This window comes from Callorhinchus milii, unplaced genomic scaffold (assembly GCF_018977255.1).
Source record: "Callorhinchus milii isolate IMCB2004 unplaced genomic scaffold, IMCB_Cmil_1.0 Scaffold3, whole genome shotgun sequence".
Lineage (NCBI taxonomy): Eukaryota > Metazoa > Chordata > Chondrichthyes > Chimaeriformes > Callorhinchidae > Callorhinchus > Callorhinchus milii.
The window spans coordinates 81,773,908-81,788,822 of NW_024704744.1; the positions used below are offsets into that span (position 1 = coordinate 81,773,908).

Consider the following 14,915-nt stretch of genomic DNA (forward strand, 5'->3'; position numbering starts at 1 on the left):
ATAGTCCGCAAGGGTTTCATTATATGCAAAATGAATGGAGGCGAATTCGGGCAATAGAGAACCAAGAATTGATGGTGAGATGGGAGGAGGGTGGGTTGAGGGGGGTGGGTGGGAGTGTGGGGGGGGGGGTGCAGTGATACGTGGAATCCAGTGTCCAGCCTTTGTGAGCTGCTGTAACCTTGCGAAGGCGTGACAAGGTTATGCCAAGGCGTTCTAAGCTTCTGTTGATCTCTGTCACTGGAGCCGTGTGTGTGCTTATGTGCTTGTTTGCGTGCATGTGTGTGTGTGTGTGTGTGTGTGTGTTGGGCAGGGAGCGCTGGTTCACAAGTGCTCAGCCTCCCCCCCGCCCCCAGCCCAGTCATAGTCACAAACAGCCCCCGGGTCTCTCTCATTGTGCACTCTCTCTCGGCGCATTACCAGGGTGTTAACTGCTGTCGAATAATACTGACCTTTAATGAAGGCTGAGAGCCTGAGACTTTTTTTTCCCAGACATGAGGTGACCTTTCCAACCAGACTGGGGCGAGGGGAGGGAGGGAGGGTGGGGTGTGGGGGGGGGGGGGGGGGGTGTGCGGGTTGGACTTTGAATTGTCCGCTTCCCCGCTGTGTCGCACTGTTTGCTGAGGCCACTTTTATTGTGACACAGAAAAGCAACGTTCTGTATGCAAAGCAGGCAGAGGCTGCCAGTTTGAACCTTTGCAAATCAATTTGTCTATGGAAAGGCAAGTCCGCTGGAGTGAAAGATGGTACAGCTGTAGCCGGGGTTAGCCTGCTCCGGGGCAAGGTGCAGTTAGTGCCTCTAAAGAGCCCTTTTTCTTTGCAGCCAGGCGTTCGAATGCTTGGCTGCTGCTTCACCGTACCCTTTGCCCTCATTTAACTTGGCAGCATTGCTATCTGCTGATCTTCATCCTTTTGTTTAACGTGTCTTCGTCCGTTCGTAGGATTCCTGTTTGTAAGCATTCCTCGCCTCCCTCCTTCCCTCCCTCTTTCTCTCCTCCCTCTCTTTCGTTTCCTCCCACTCTCTTTCCTCTCCTCCCTGTCTCCTTCCCTTTCTCTTTCCTCCTCTCCCTCCCTTACTCCCCGTTCCTACTCTCTCCTTCCCCCACCATCTTTCACCTCCCTCCAGCTCTCCCTATTTACTTGAATTACATTCCTTATTTACCTTAACACTCCATCACGCTTCATCCCCACACCCCCAACCCGTCACCACCAAAGCTTTTAAAATCAGTAGTGGTTACACACAGCCACACCACTTTACAGTGTATTCTTTGAAGCCCTTTGAGACGTCTCAACGATGTGATAAGGTGCTACATCCATGCAAGGATTAATTTCATATATTATTAATAAAATAATAATAATAATCCGAACCGCAAGCTCTTATTTAAAGCGAAGCGATGCTCTTTCCCGGGGTTTCTCAGGATTCCAGACCTCAGCAGACAGGTTGTGTACAAAGGGAAGGAGACACTCGTGTCCGGACACATCGCTGAGTTCTGGCAAACTGTCCCAGGCTCACAGAGCGCACAACTTATTGGCCAGCAGCCCGCAGTACCAGTCAAACTTGTTTTCATTGGTTTCAGCTGTAAGACTCTAATGTCCAGAGAGAGCAGACGTGATGGGGGAAGGGAGGAGAGAATGAGAGCGAGAGAGAGAGGAAGGAGAGACCACATTCTCAGCAAAGTGCCAGAAGTGCCCAAAATAAATAAATGCCTTGGGTGTAATAAGCAAGAGTTTTGTCAGCCAAGTTATAGTAGGAGCAGACAGTGCGTTTGTTTTTTCTTTAACTCTCGCCATGTTGATTTTATTTTTAACTGTTTGGAGCTGTGTTTTCGCCCTGTGCAGTGAGCAGCTTTCCTTTGCTCAGAGCTCTGTGGCTTTTTAACTTAGGTTCATGTTACTGGAGAGGAGTCGAGGCAGAGCCTGATCATCTCCTCGCTCGACGATCACTGGGCATCACTCCTACCTCCCGGTAACGGTCTCACAACTCCCGGTCACGGTGGTCGCATCTCTGCCCATACAAAGCTTTTGAACGTATCAGCCGGTAAAATGAGCGACGATTACATTATAAGAAATAATTGTAATAATCCTTGCATTTGATATTGCGTCTTATCACATCATTGAGACGTCTCAAAAGGCTTGACAGAATTTACTATGAAATGAATTGACTGTATATTTTGTGGGCAAAACAGTCGTGGATTGAGTGACCAAATTAGTATTTTATTTATTTCTTTTGAAGGGATTATTACCCCGGGAAAGCCGTCCGCCAACCGACTAACATCTGGGTTCCTATTTACTGCTAGGCAAACAGAGGCGTGTGGAGTAAGGAAACTTGCCCAACGATTCGCCTTGCCGGGGAATCGAACCCGGGTCCATTCACTTGCGAGGCGAGTGCTCTAACCAATATGCTACAGGGCTCTTCCACCCCACACACACACACACACACACACACTTCCCTTTGGCTTTTTCCCCTCTTGTTCTCCCCTTGTCCTAACAGGCTGCTCGTTCTATGCAGTGAAACACTGCAAGACCCAACGCTGCCCACATCCTCTTTGCTGCTCACTCACTGGCTGCCAGTATATCACTTCAAGCAGTGCAGGTCCAGTATAAATAAGAAGAATTTATGAGTGTTGCCTAACTAGGCAGCAGGGAGATCATGTCCATTAGCAAGGATTAGTATGGCTCTAAGAGACGGTAAATGATGAAGAAAATACTGTGCTCATTCATTTTGTCAGTGTGTCGACCGGGTTCGGTCAGTAGCACTCCTGCCTCTGAGTCAGAAGGTTGTAAATTCAATCCCCACTCCGGGACTTTGATCTCACTTGGTCCAAACTGACACTCTGACTGAGTGCTGGAGGGGGTGGGTATTGCATTGTCGGAGGTGTCATCCTTCAGTCGGTTGAGACGTTAAACTGAGGCCTGTTCAGGTGCGTGTTATAAAGATCCCACGGGACTGCTCAAAAAAATGTAGAGTTTCATCCAGTGTCCTGACTGACAATTCCCCAAATAAAATTGGTCATTCACTTCATGGCTGTATTAGGTGAACGCACAAAACCAGCTGTGGAGTGAATGACCAATCATTTTTATCTGAGGGATTGTTGGACGGGAGAAACTCCATTTTCTTTTCAAATAGTGGCACGGGATCTTTAACATCCACCTGAACAGGCAGACAGGACCTCGGTTTAATATCCAAAAAGACGTATAAATCTCAGGACGAGCTCCTCTGCACTCATACAGAAAATGTCTAAAGGTTTCAGTCAGACTGGATGCTTTGATGAACATGTATAGAGAAATAAAGGCTTGTGAAAAATGGCCATTAAAACTAAAATTCCCCCTTCCCCTTCTTCTCAGTTTCTCTGCCAACATTGGGTACTGTAATAGCTTATTTATGTTGAATTCCGATAGAAAAATATCAAATCCATGGGTTTTGTTTTATCTCGCTTTAATCCATTCAAATGTTAATTTTCTTTAAAAGCAATCTATCTTTCTTGAGGTTTTCAAATTTAAAGTTGTATGTGTGTGTGCGTGGATTCAACCTGGGTCTGGATAGTCTCTTTTTCTTACCATTTCAGAAGCTGTGCCTGTTGCAGAAACTGTCAGTGTATTTCAGGTGTATTTTCCCACAACAAACACACTTTACAATGTATTCTGTGAAGCGCTTTGAGACGTCGCAACAACGCGATAAGGTGCTATATCAAACGTAAGGATTATTATTATTCATGAAGGATAAGGGAAAGGGAGAGGGGATGAGGAGAAGTGGAGGCTCATGTGGAATACAAATACAGCACAGACTATTTGGGCTGAATGGCCTCTTTCCATGCTCAACAGACGGTCTGTGTAAGTAAAGAGAGTTCAAGAAGGCCCATTTGGCCCATCTGATCTCATCCTTCCACGACACCCTCCCTAGCTGTCCGTCCATCACAGCATCTCAACCACCCTTCCCGACAATCTGTTCCAGGGATTAATTACCCTCTTAAAGTGCAACTCTAAACCAGTGCCCTCTATGCTACTGCCTTGGTGTTCGCGGTTTACTTTTTTAATCCCGTTTAAAATGTCCTGCACCCCTATAAGGTCCTCTCTGAGCAGTTTCCTTTGATCACTGTAGAGGCTTGAGCTTGCTACGGACGACAAACCTCCCACCGATTCTTTTTAACGAGAGGAGGAAGAGAAGCCGCTGAAAAGTGATGCTCATTTTCTGGTCTCTTAGCTTGCAGGAAAACTTGAAGGAGCTAATTGAAATTCTCAAGAACCCTGTTATGGGCAGACGTTACAATTCCACTACGTGCCTGTCCTTGAGGAAACAGTCCTATCAATCGTAGGAATCAAAAAGGAAATGCTGTCAACATATGGAACTTTACATAAAAAGTATTTTTTTAATATTCCCCCCCCACCCCCTTCCCTACACACTCCACCTCACCGATTCCACAATCATTAAATGACGTGGTTCGGTACATACCCAGAGACCAAGTTAAAAACCTGTGAAAGTGTCAACATTTGCAGGAAATATGCAGGGAGCGGTGGTATTGTCCTTCAGATGAGAAGTTAAACCGAGTTCCCGTTTGCCTGTTCAGGTGGATGTTAAAGATCCCATGGCACTCTTCAAAAGGAGAACGGAGTTTCTCTCTGTCTCCTGGCCCCCCAGATAAAATTGGTCACTCACTCCATGGCTGTTTGTGGGACACTGCTTTGTACGATTGGCTGGCAAGTTTTGCCCACAAAATACACAATAATTCCACTTCACAGTATACCCTGTGAAGCACTTTGAGACGTCTCAATGACGTGACAGGGCGCTATATCAATTGCAAAGATTATTATTATTGGTACTCGGGCTGAACATGGAGCCTGGAAGAAAAACAGAAATCTCCGCCCTGTGGTTCCCCCTCCACCCCCTTTCCTGTGGGGTAATTTCAAGCTCTGGAGCATTTTGACCTGTTTTTTTTTCATTTTGAGTGAAGACATTCTGCTCGCGCTGGATCGGTGATTCCCCACTGGAGCTGAGCTGAAGGGGAGGGAGCAGCCTGGCATGGCTGGCCTGCTCTGTGTTTGATGGGTTTGGCTGAGGTCCAACCCCAGTGAACTGAGCACTCTGCTCCTCCTTGGTGCTCTCAGCCCTAATATCTTATTAATACGGCTATTTAAATCTTTTATGAAGTATGATTTGTGCTGATGAAATATTTCTCCCCCTTCCCCTTCCCTCCACCGATAGAACCTTTCTATCACAACCACGGTTAGAAAGTATAACACCCCCTCCATGCATGGTTCACCCACTCTCTTGCCTCCTTCACGTCCTGTCTGAAGATCTTCCTGTTCAACCGTGCCTTCAGCCACCCTCCCACTTCCACCCCCACTCCGTCTGCCCTCCACCCCTCCTGACCCCAACTCCCAGTTCGGGTCCAAAAAACTCTTGACTGTCCAGTGCGCTGGGATCGCATTGCTAACGTGAAGAATGTTATACAAGTGTAATTTGTTGTTATTGTCGCACCCGGTTATTGCAGACCAGCCAATGGGACCTGTCTCCCACTTCCTTTATCTTGTAAATAACACTGACTGCTATTATTGTAGATTTTCCTTTTTTTTAAGACTCAAATCACATACTGTTGATTTCCTGTTCGAGGCGCGACATTCAGCCTGAAGAATAATAATTTGTAAAAATCCTTACATTTGGTATAACTCCTTTCACATTGGGATGACATCTCAATGCGCTTCACGAGATACACTGTAGAGTGGAGTGACTCTGTTTTTGTTGGTGGACCTGGCAGCCAATTTGCAGGGTCCCACAAACAGCCATGACGAGAGTAATAATAATCATAACAATAATCATAATATTGATGCAATGATTTTTTTGCATTTGATACAGAATGTTTCACGTTACAATGTCTTAAAACACTTCACAGGGGAATTGTAAAATCCTGTCTTTAAATCTATCTCTTCAACTGGCTCTTAGGGCTACCCCCCCATTATTGATAAAATGATGTTTCTTCCTGCTATAAAGACGTTGGCCAAGTAAATAAGTATGCAACAGATCTGAAGGTAGAGTGCTCAATTCAGGAAAGAGCTGGGGGTGGGTGGGTGGAGCAGTATGAAAAACTATTGCAAAACCATTTGAAACCACAGTGACCCATTGACGATGAAGAGCTGAAGCTAGCTGATCAGGTGACCTTTGTTTGATAATAATAAATAATAATAATCCTTGCATTTGACATCGCGCTTTTTCACGTCTTCTCGACGTCTCAAAGCGCTTCACAGAATAGACTGTAAAGTGAATTGATAGTATATTTGTGGGCGAAACGCAGCAGCCAATAGCGCACAGCAATGTCCCACAAACAGTCTTGGATTGAAAATGACCAATTTATTATTGTTTTGGAGGAATTATTTGATGTCATCGCCATGGCATATTGAGCCATTACTGTCCATCTTGTCCGTTCAGCCAGTTGGCCTGGACACGGGGAGGAAACACCCTCCACTATTCAATCAGTGCCATTTAACCTCCACCTGAACAGGCACAGACGGGACAGGGTTTACTGTGAAATGGAACAGTGTTTGTAGACAAAAGTGGCAGCACAATATCCCACAAACAGATATGAAATGAGTGACCAATTTTTTTATTTGGGGGGATGTTGACCATGCCACCGGAAGAAACTCCCTTCTCTTTTCGAATAGTGCCTTTTCAACCCAAGGACAGCACTCCCCCAGCACAAGAATTTGTTAGATTAGACTTAGAAGTCAGCTTAGACTACGCGCTCAAAGTCCCAATGTGGAGCTCACAACCTCCTGACACAACGTTGAGAGTGACACACTTTTCTTGATTTTTCAGTCAGAGTTTTGCCTGGGAAAAAAAGTAGTCTGGGCCGTCTCTTGCGATTAAGTTGAAGAAAACATCTAAACTAAAAATAGTTCAGTTAAAGACCAAACTAAACATCTTTACTTTCAACAAGCCCGTTACAGACCACATGTGTGTGATTGCGGTGGAGTTTGGGTTTGAAATGGAATGAGTGATAGCCTGTAACATGCTTTGTTTGAATTGGAGGATTGTTTCCACTTATTTGAATGGGACAAAAGCACAAAATGATTTTACGTAAGTGAAAGCAGGTATAGAACAAAGAGAGCCAGAAATTAGCTCATGTAAATGATTAAATCTCTGAGGACACTGCCTAACCCAACGATCCTCAGACTGTGAGCCTTCAGACCACGGTCTGACAAACTCAGGGACACGCAGAATCCTGGAACGTTGCTCATTTCAAGCTTAATTTGGAAGCCAGCGAATAGCATGATCCGTTTGAGACCTGACAATTTAAAACAATGCAAACACAGGGAGGAGGGAATAGAGGGCTGTTAGGCGGAAGGAGGGGGAGGATTGAGATGAGATAAATGCCAGCAGTTTACCGGAATGACCTCTTTCCGTGCTTTGGGTTCTATGTAATCTTGTCCCTCGTGCCCTCCGTTCAACCATCGTTGGCCACACTTTCAGCCACTACCGCCTGAAACTCTGGAACTCTCTTCCTCTGTCCCTCCTCCTTTCTTCTTCCCTCCCCATCTTCAAGTCACGCCTGAAGACCTTCCTCTTTGATTGTGCCTACAGTCACCTCCCCCCGACTCCATCATGACATGCCACAGTCAAGCATACTGGGACGTTATCCTGCATGATGGGCATTGTATAAATGCAAGTTGTTGTTAATCTTAAGGCCTGCTTCACATCCACCGCCTCGCTCGCTCCACTATTGGCGGGTGGGCATTCTACCCCCACCCTCTGGAACTCCAACCCGCAGTCCCTCCGCCTCCCTCGCCCCTTCCCTCGCCATCTTCAAGACCCATCTCAAGACCCTCCTCTTCGACCGTGCTTTTGAACTCCCTGCTTCCCCCCTGCCCTCCACCCTTCCCGATCCCGACCCCCAGCTCGGGTCCGAAATTCTGACTGTCCAACACCTTGTGACGTCCTCCCGACGTGAAAGGTACTACACAATTGTAATTTTTTTTTGTTGTTGTTGTTCAGGAATCCTGCCTCAGAAGGTGCCGGTGTGGGGTCAGTCTATCTTGCAAAGACCCCGCCGGTTGCTAGGAATGGTGGCTCGTCCTGGGATCAGAGCAGGAACACTTTGGGGAGAGGAGAGAGGGGGAAGCAGAGAAGAGGGAGGAGGGGGAGGAAACTTTCTGCAAGCATCGGTGCAGATGCGGAAGGGGCACTCAAACTAAACCTCGCGCTTTGAACACTGCGAGACGCTGCCCTGCGTGAAGGGCGCCATCTAAATGCATGTTGTTGTTGTTGATTTCGCTTGTTGGATTCTGAGCCCCCGGTGGCGTTAGCCACCGAACCCAAACCACAACGGTGAGTTGATGCCGCATGGCAGGTGAGGCGCTGCAGAAAAGGGAGGGGAGTGGAGAGGAACAGAAACACTTTGCAGGAACAAAGCACCTCGCCCTGAAGGCCAGAACACACTGGAGTGGTGCCAGGCCACAGTCAGGCCACTTGCTATTAGTTGACAGGTTACTCCCCGTTGCTAAGCTAAGGATGTCGTAAAAGCCCCAGGTTTGTCTGTGTCATGCCTGTTTACGTCTGTGATGAATGGCTGGGCTCTTGGTGCCAGTGGATTTTTTTTAAAAAAAGATTGCTCATTCATTTCTCCTTTTCTCCGCTCTCTCCCTCCACTTTCGCCCCACTTTCTCCTCACCCACGTTTGCCGCCTCCCGCCGTTCCTCCCCCCCCCGACCTCCACTTTCCTTTTTGTTCTTTCTTGACTTTTAACTTTACTTTTCTCGGTTATTCAGACTGTGGAATCCGGTAGTGTAGTGGTTAGCGTGTTCGCCTCGCAAGCGAGAGGACCCGGGTTCGATTCCTGGGCGGTGCGAAACCTTAGGCAAGTTTCCTTACTCCACACGCCTCTGTTTACCTAGCAGTAAGTAGAAACCCGGATGTGAGTAGATTGGCTGATTGCTTTTCCGGGGATAATAATCCCTCCAAAAAACATTGGTCATTCAATCCACGACTATTTGTGGGACACTGCTCTGTGCAATTGACTGCTGTGTTTCGCCCACAAAATCCACATTCAATCTACTTTATGAAATATTCTGTGAAGGAATTTGAGACGTCGCAATAAGGCGCTATATCAAATGCAGGGATTATTATTTCTATAGCACTTTATATTCGTGTTTCTCTATTAATTCGCCAAATCTCATCCTTATTCTAGGTGAGGTATTACGGCTATTATCAGTCTCAATTACAGCCACAGTGATACGAGGATGGACGGACAGACAGACGGACAGATGGACAGATGGCGAGGGAGGTGGAAGAGGAGAGGAGGGGCAGGGTGGCGGAAGTTTCAAAAACGGACACAAGTTGCCTGAAACGCTCCCCCCTCCCTCAACGAGGTGAGAACGTACTCCCCCACCCCCCTCCCCACCCCACAAATGGATCAAGTTCCAGCTCAAGGAGACTACGTGGACCTGACCACCTACGAGGGGAAACAATGTAAAGTAATTTTTTTGGATTTAAAAACGAAACAAAAAAACAAACATTAGTGCTTGACAAATAGAAGATTCATAAGTTAAACGTTTAAATATTTGATATAAAGGAGCTCTGTGTAAGACACGTTTACCCACAGAACGCCACTGTGCGACGCACTGTTTTTTATTTCTATTGAATTTTCATATGTATCGCTTTGAGCTGTGCAATGCAACAAGAAGTCTCTTATTAGTCAGTAGTTAGAAACCCTATTGAAATACTCCTCCCCACACCTCCTCCCCCCCCAAAAAAAAGACGTTTCCTGGGGTTCGGAGGAAAGGAGAGGAGGAAAAAAAAAGCCGCCAGGTTTTCCCTGCTCGTGATCACCGTTCAGTAAAACTGCGGGCGAGCAAGTGTGGGCGTGCGGATAAAAATAAAATAATCCTTTGCATTTGATACGGCGCCTTTCACGTTGGGAGGACGTATCAAAGTGCTTCACCGCATTTCCTGTAAAGTGTAGCGACTGTGTATTTTGTAGGTGAACGGATGTCAGACGGGGAGCCCCATGGCCTATCCCGGATCAGTGCTGGCGGTTGGCGCGGGGGGGTGGGGGGGAGGGAGTTGGGGGGGGGGTTCCAAGTGAAGAAAGGGGCTGGGGAACTGAAGGGTTCCTGACACCAGTGGTCAAATCCCACTCAAGCTAGAAAAGGGAAGAAAAATTTGGTGAAGGAGGAGGAGGGAGGGGATAAAAACAAATCTAAAAGGATCCTATAGGAATTTTATAGGGGTTTTATCGATTTGATAGGATACCTGAGGGAATTTGAAGCCCTTTCTGAGACGAGTGAGGGAATGAGTGCGCGGGAATGGCTGGAACAAAACGAAGCAGCTTACCCATAAGGAACCTCTCTGATAACTTTAGACGTGTGACAGCATCTGACAGCAATTTTGTGGTTAAAGGGTTAATTGAACCTGAGTATGAGATCACAGATTAAGACATTCCACGTAAACGAGACAATGCCTTTTTTTTAAAAGATCGCCCACAGATAAAGTTCCAGATTCAGAGTCAAACATCTGAAAAAAATAAAAGGTTCCCCCGCACGATAAAGGGAAGGGACGGGGGGGTGGGGTGGGGGTGGGGGTGGTGGAGGGGGGCATTGCTATTCTGGTGGGAGGTGTGTGGGCGGGCGATGGGGGATGTGGGGAGGGAGGTTAGCACACTTGTGATAACTGCTTAGAACAGCCTATACGCTAAAGGACAATCTCGTTGTTCGAGCTGTTTTAAAAACAAATGTTGTTGAAATGATTGGGCCGGGCTCTGAGTCCGCCATGTTGTTGGATACTGCCAAGCAGTTTTTTTTACTACTACTATCAAGGCGTTTTTTGGCTTGCAAGTCAGCAATTCCTGACACTCCACTTTCCACTCTTTTTAATTGGTCTCTTTAGGACAACAATGGGTCACTTTGCCTCTTCACCCACCCCCCCCCCCCCGTCCCCCCTCCCTCCCCAAACAAAGGTGCTTTTTTTGGTGTTTGTGATGACATGTGCCAGAATATTTTTTTTTGAAAAAAAGCCTATAAACTGATGTTCAGAGAATTGTTGAGGAGTGAGTCTCTCGCCGTCAGGAAACACTTTGCAAAATGAGTCACCCAGGACATGGATTGATCCCAACACCTGTTTGTTTGGTTGTTTTTTTCCGTCTGGTCCTATAATTCGTGAAGCAGTCAAGTCGTGGCGGTATCACCGGGGCGAGTGGCTTGAAGCATTTCCCTGTTGTAACATAGTCGGGAGCTCAATTACCATCAATTCACAGCACCAATTACCCTGGGTGCTTCAGTTAAACCTGAGGGTCGGTGTATATGTGTCTATGTGTCCAATTGTGCATTTGTTTGAGTGTGAATGCTTATGTGTGGGTATGTGTATGCATATGTGTGCGCTTGTTGGGTGTGTGTGTTTGTGGTGCGCGTGTGTTTGTTGGGTATGCATGTTTGTTCAATTCAAGATCCTCATTCTCATCTACAAGGCCATTCATGGCCTTGTCCCTCCTACCTCTCCGACCTACTATCCCCCTACTTACCTGCCCGTACCCTCCGTTCCTCTGGCTCCGGTCTGCTCCACATCCCCGGCCCCAACCGCCCTACCATCGGTGGCCGGGCCTTTGGCCTCTCAGCCCCTAAGCTCTGGAACTCCATCCCCCAGTGCCTTCGCCGCCTCCTCCCTTTCCTCCTTCAAGGCCGGTCTCAAGACCTTTCTCTTTGACTGTGCCTTCAGCTCCCCTCTCGACTCTCTACCCCCTCCTCGCTCCCTCCCTTCCCTCCCCTCACCCTGACCATTTCCCCCTTGCTCGGGTCCTGACCCAACTGTACAGCGCCTTGGGACGTCCTCCTGACGTGAAAGGCGCTCTATAAATGGAATCTTGTTGTTGTTGTTGGGTGTGCGTGTTTGGGATGTGCATGTTTGTTGTGTGCGTGCGTTTGTCGAGTGCATGTGTTTGATGTGTGTGTGTGATTCCTGTTTGCGTGTGTTTGTCGGTTGCGTGTGTTTGTCGGGTGCATGTTTGGTGTATGCGTGTGTTTGGTGTGTGGGTATGTTTGGTGTTTGCGTGTGTTTGGTGTGTGCGCGTGTTTGGTGTGTGTTTGGTGTGTGTGGTGTTGTGCGTTTGTGGTTGTTGGGTGTGTGTTTGTTGGGTGTGCGTCTGGTGTGTAGATATTTGTTAATTCATTTGCCTGAGACCACAAAGCCCAGTATCTCCCCAAAGCCATTCCCCCAATGATATCAGCAAGCAAATAAAACAACCAACAAATAGAAACGACAGAGAGGAGGAAAAAAAATTCAAAGTGAATCTGAATCCTTTTATAACTGGTCCATTTTTTAAAAGTGGTCCCGGTTGATGAAGCTCCATCTTATTTTTAAGTGATAGAGCGAAAATCTCACGTGTATTCTCGGAGAGTATTTATTTTTAATTTGATTTGTTTTTAAACTTGCTCCCTGTTTTGTTTTAAGTTGTTTCCTACTCTCTCTCGAGTTTCCGCCCCGCACTATTCACCGTCCCCAGGCTGCTTCTGTTCAATGCTATTTCTGCGACCAGGCAGCTGGGAAAGGTGTGCGCGAAACACAGAGAGAGAGAGAGAGAGAAGGGGAAAGGGTGAGAGGAGGCCTGGGTTAACAACTTACCTGCCATAATAATAATCCTTACATTTGACAGAGCGCTTCATCACGTCGTCGAGACGTCTCAAAGCGCTTCACCGAATACACTGTAAAGTGTAGTGGCTGTGTATTTTGTGGGCGAAACGCAGCAGCCAAATGCGCACAGCTGTATCTCACATACAGTCGTATTTCCTTTCCCTTCCTCATCATAGAGAAAGTAGCTGGACTTCAGGCGACTCGGTGCATGGAGAATACTGAGCACTAACCTGGGCTGTGCAGTTAGGTTGCACAATGCCTCAGCACATCCAGCAAAACTATGCCACTACACTTGTCAGGCACTGCCCTCCCTTAGAAAGGGAACAAAATTCACTTTGGCAAGGGTAGATGTGGTAGAATCCTGGTTGCACAATAAATCTGGACAGACGAAAACCCTCCCCCACCCCCCACGCACACAAAAACAACAGCAACTTGCACTTATGTAGAGCCTTTCGCGCAGTATAGCATCTTGGAGCACCGCACAGTGTGGGAGGGGTTGGACACCCAGAGAGGGAGAAGGGGAGGGAAAAGTGACCGTAGGTGCGGTGGAAGAGCTAAGTCTAATGATGAGATTTAAAGATAAATGAAGAGAGGGGAATGGGGGCCAAGACAGGGACAACAACCCAAACGTCAATAGGGTGACAGAAAGGAAAAAAAAGGTGCCTGTTAAAAGACTGACCCACTATCACTAACACTATCACAGCATCAAGGCTGGAGACAAAACCGTTTCAAATTTTACGTGCGCCGTGACTTTAAAGTCCACTTTGGATTCTGCTAGGATTTACATCTTATTGTTTAACTTTGTTGCAGATGTATCATTCACACCAGAACGGGCAGCTCATTAAATGGGGGGAATGACCAAGTAGTGTTTCTGTATAAAAAAATTAAAAAAAGGAGAGTATTTATATTTATGGTGTGTTCTGAGAATGTTCTGTGGTTTTCTGTGTATTACTGTGATTATACAGTATAGTCAACTCGCCTGGTACAATTCCCTTGTTTTATGTCACAAATGTATATAAAAAAAAAGCACAGATTGATCTCCAGTTTAAAGAGGCATCGAAATAAGTTCTTCAGATCAGAAAGGAATTCCTTTCTGTTGTGATTCTTTAACCTTTTCAGAGCGGACCTTTAAAAAGCTTGCGACGAGAATACTGAGCACCCTGTCAACTTTCTACAATGCCGCACTGAGACATTGTACTTTACAGTGTATATATATATATGCTGCTATGAAATGTATTCTGTTTCAGCCAGTTGCCATTGATTCAGAAACATGTATTTTGTAATCTTTTCAATAAATTTTTTTNGCTGTATTAAAACAAAGACGTGCCCTTCACTTTTGTTTGAGGCTTTGAAAGGAGTATTTATTTACTTTTTCCCTTCTTATTCGTCACATGGCTGGAGTGAGATAGCGTTGCGCTGGGACGAGATCTGGAAAGATAACAAGATAATAATAATAATCCTTGCATTTGATATAGCGCCTTTGAGACATCTCAAAGTGCTTCACAGAATATACTGTGAATTGACTGTATATTTTGTGGGCAGAACGTGGCAGCCAATTGCATACAGCAGTGTCCCACACACAGCCATGGATAGAGTGACCAATTTTGTTTTTTAAGGAGTTATTACCCCCGGAAAAGCGATCTGCCAATCGACTAACAACTTACTGCTAGGTAAACAGAGGCTTGTGGTGTAAGAAAACTTGCCCTGCCGGGAATCGAACCTAGGTCTCTCGCTTGCGAGGCAAGTGCTCTAACCACTGAGCTAAGGGTGCTTCGGATTAAAGTTGCGAATTTCCTTGAGCGGCGCTGGAGAGATACAGGACTGTGGGCAGTAACCAATCCAGTTTCTGCTCCCATTCTTCTTCTCCCGGTCAGGAACTGCCATCTCACATGAATCGTCACACACAAGCACCAAGCGGAGAAAGAGAGATGCAATGCATTTTTGGGAGGGCGGGAGGGAGTGAGAGAATGAGTGAGACCCTTGTTCTCTCTCTCTCTCCCTCAGTGTTTCAGAATTGGTGTTGTGAAGGGCAAATTGAAGACAGACACCAGGAAATATTTATTTACACATAGGGTGATTGACAGCCTGGGATGGGTTACTGGAAAAGGGCAGCTGAACAGACCTTGAGCTAATTTACAGAATGGAGTGTAGGGCTGGGGATTTTACAAGGATCAGATCAAATCGGTCAAAGAGCCTTCTTCACCTGAATCTCCCTCATGATCATATGTGTGTGTGTGTGTGTGTGTGGGTATGTGTGGCTGGGTGGTGGGGTGGAGGGAGAAGTGTCACACTGGCTGAGACGATGGTG

At 46.6% G+C, this 14,915-nt stretch overlaps 1 protein-coding gene across 1 annotated transcript in view; it reads left to right on the plus strand.

The window, feature by feature from the left end:
- bcl11aa (BAF chromatin remodeling complex subunit BCL11A a) overlaps nucleotides 1–9,721 on the plus strand; it is a 143,973-nt gene extending 134,252 nt beyond the window's left edge. The window contains exon 4 of the mRNA XM_042333701.1: nucleotides 9,174–9,721. Within this exon, the coding sequence (XP_042189635.1) occupies nucleotides 9,174–9,218 (45 nt within the window). The 3' untranslated portion in view covers nucleotides 9,219–9,721. The remainder of the gene's footprint in view (nucleotides 1–9,173) is intronic.
- Nucleotides 9,722–14,915: the final 5,194 nt, after the last annotated feature.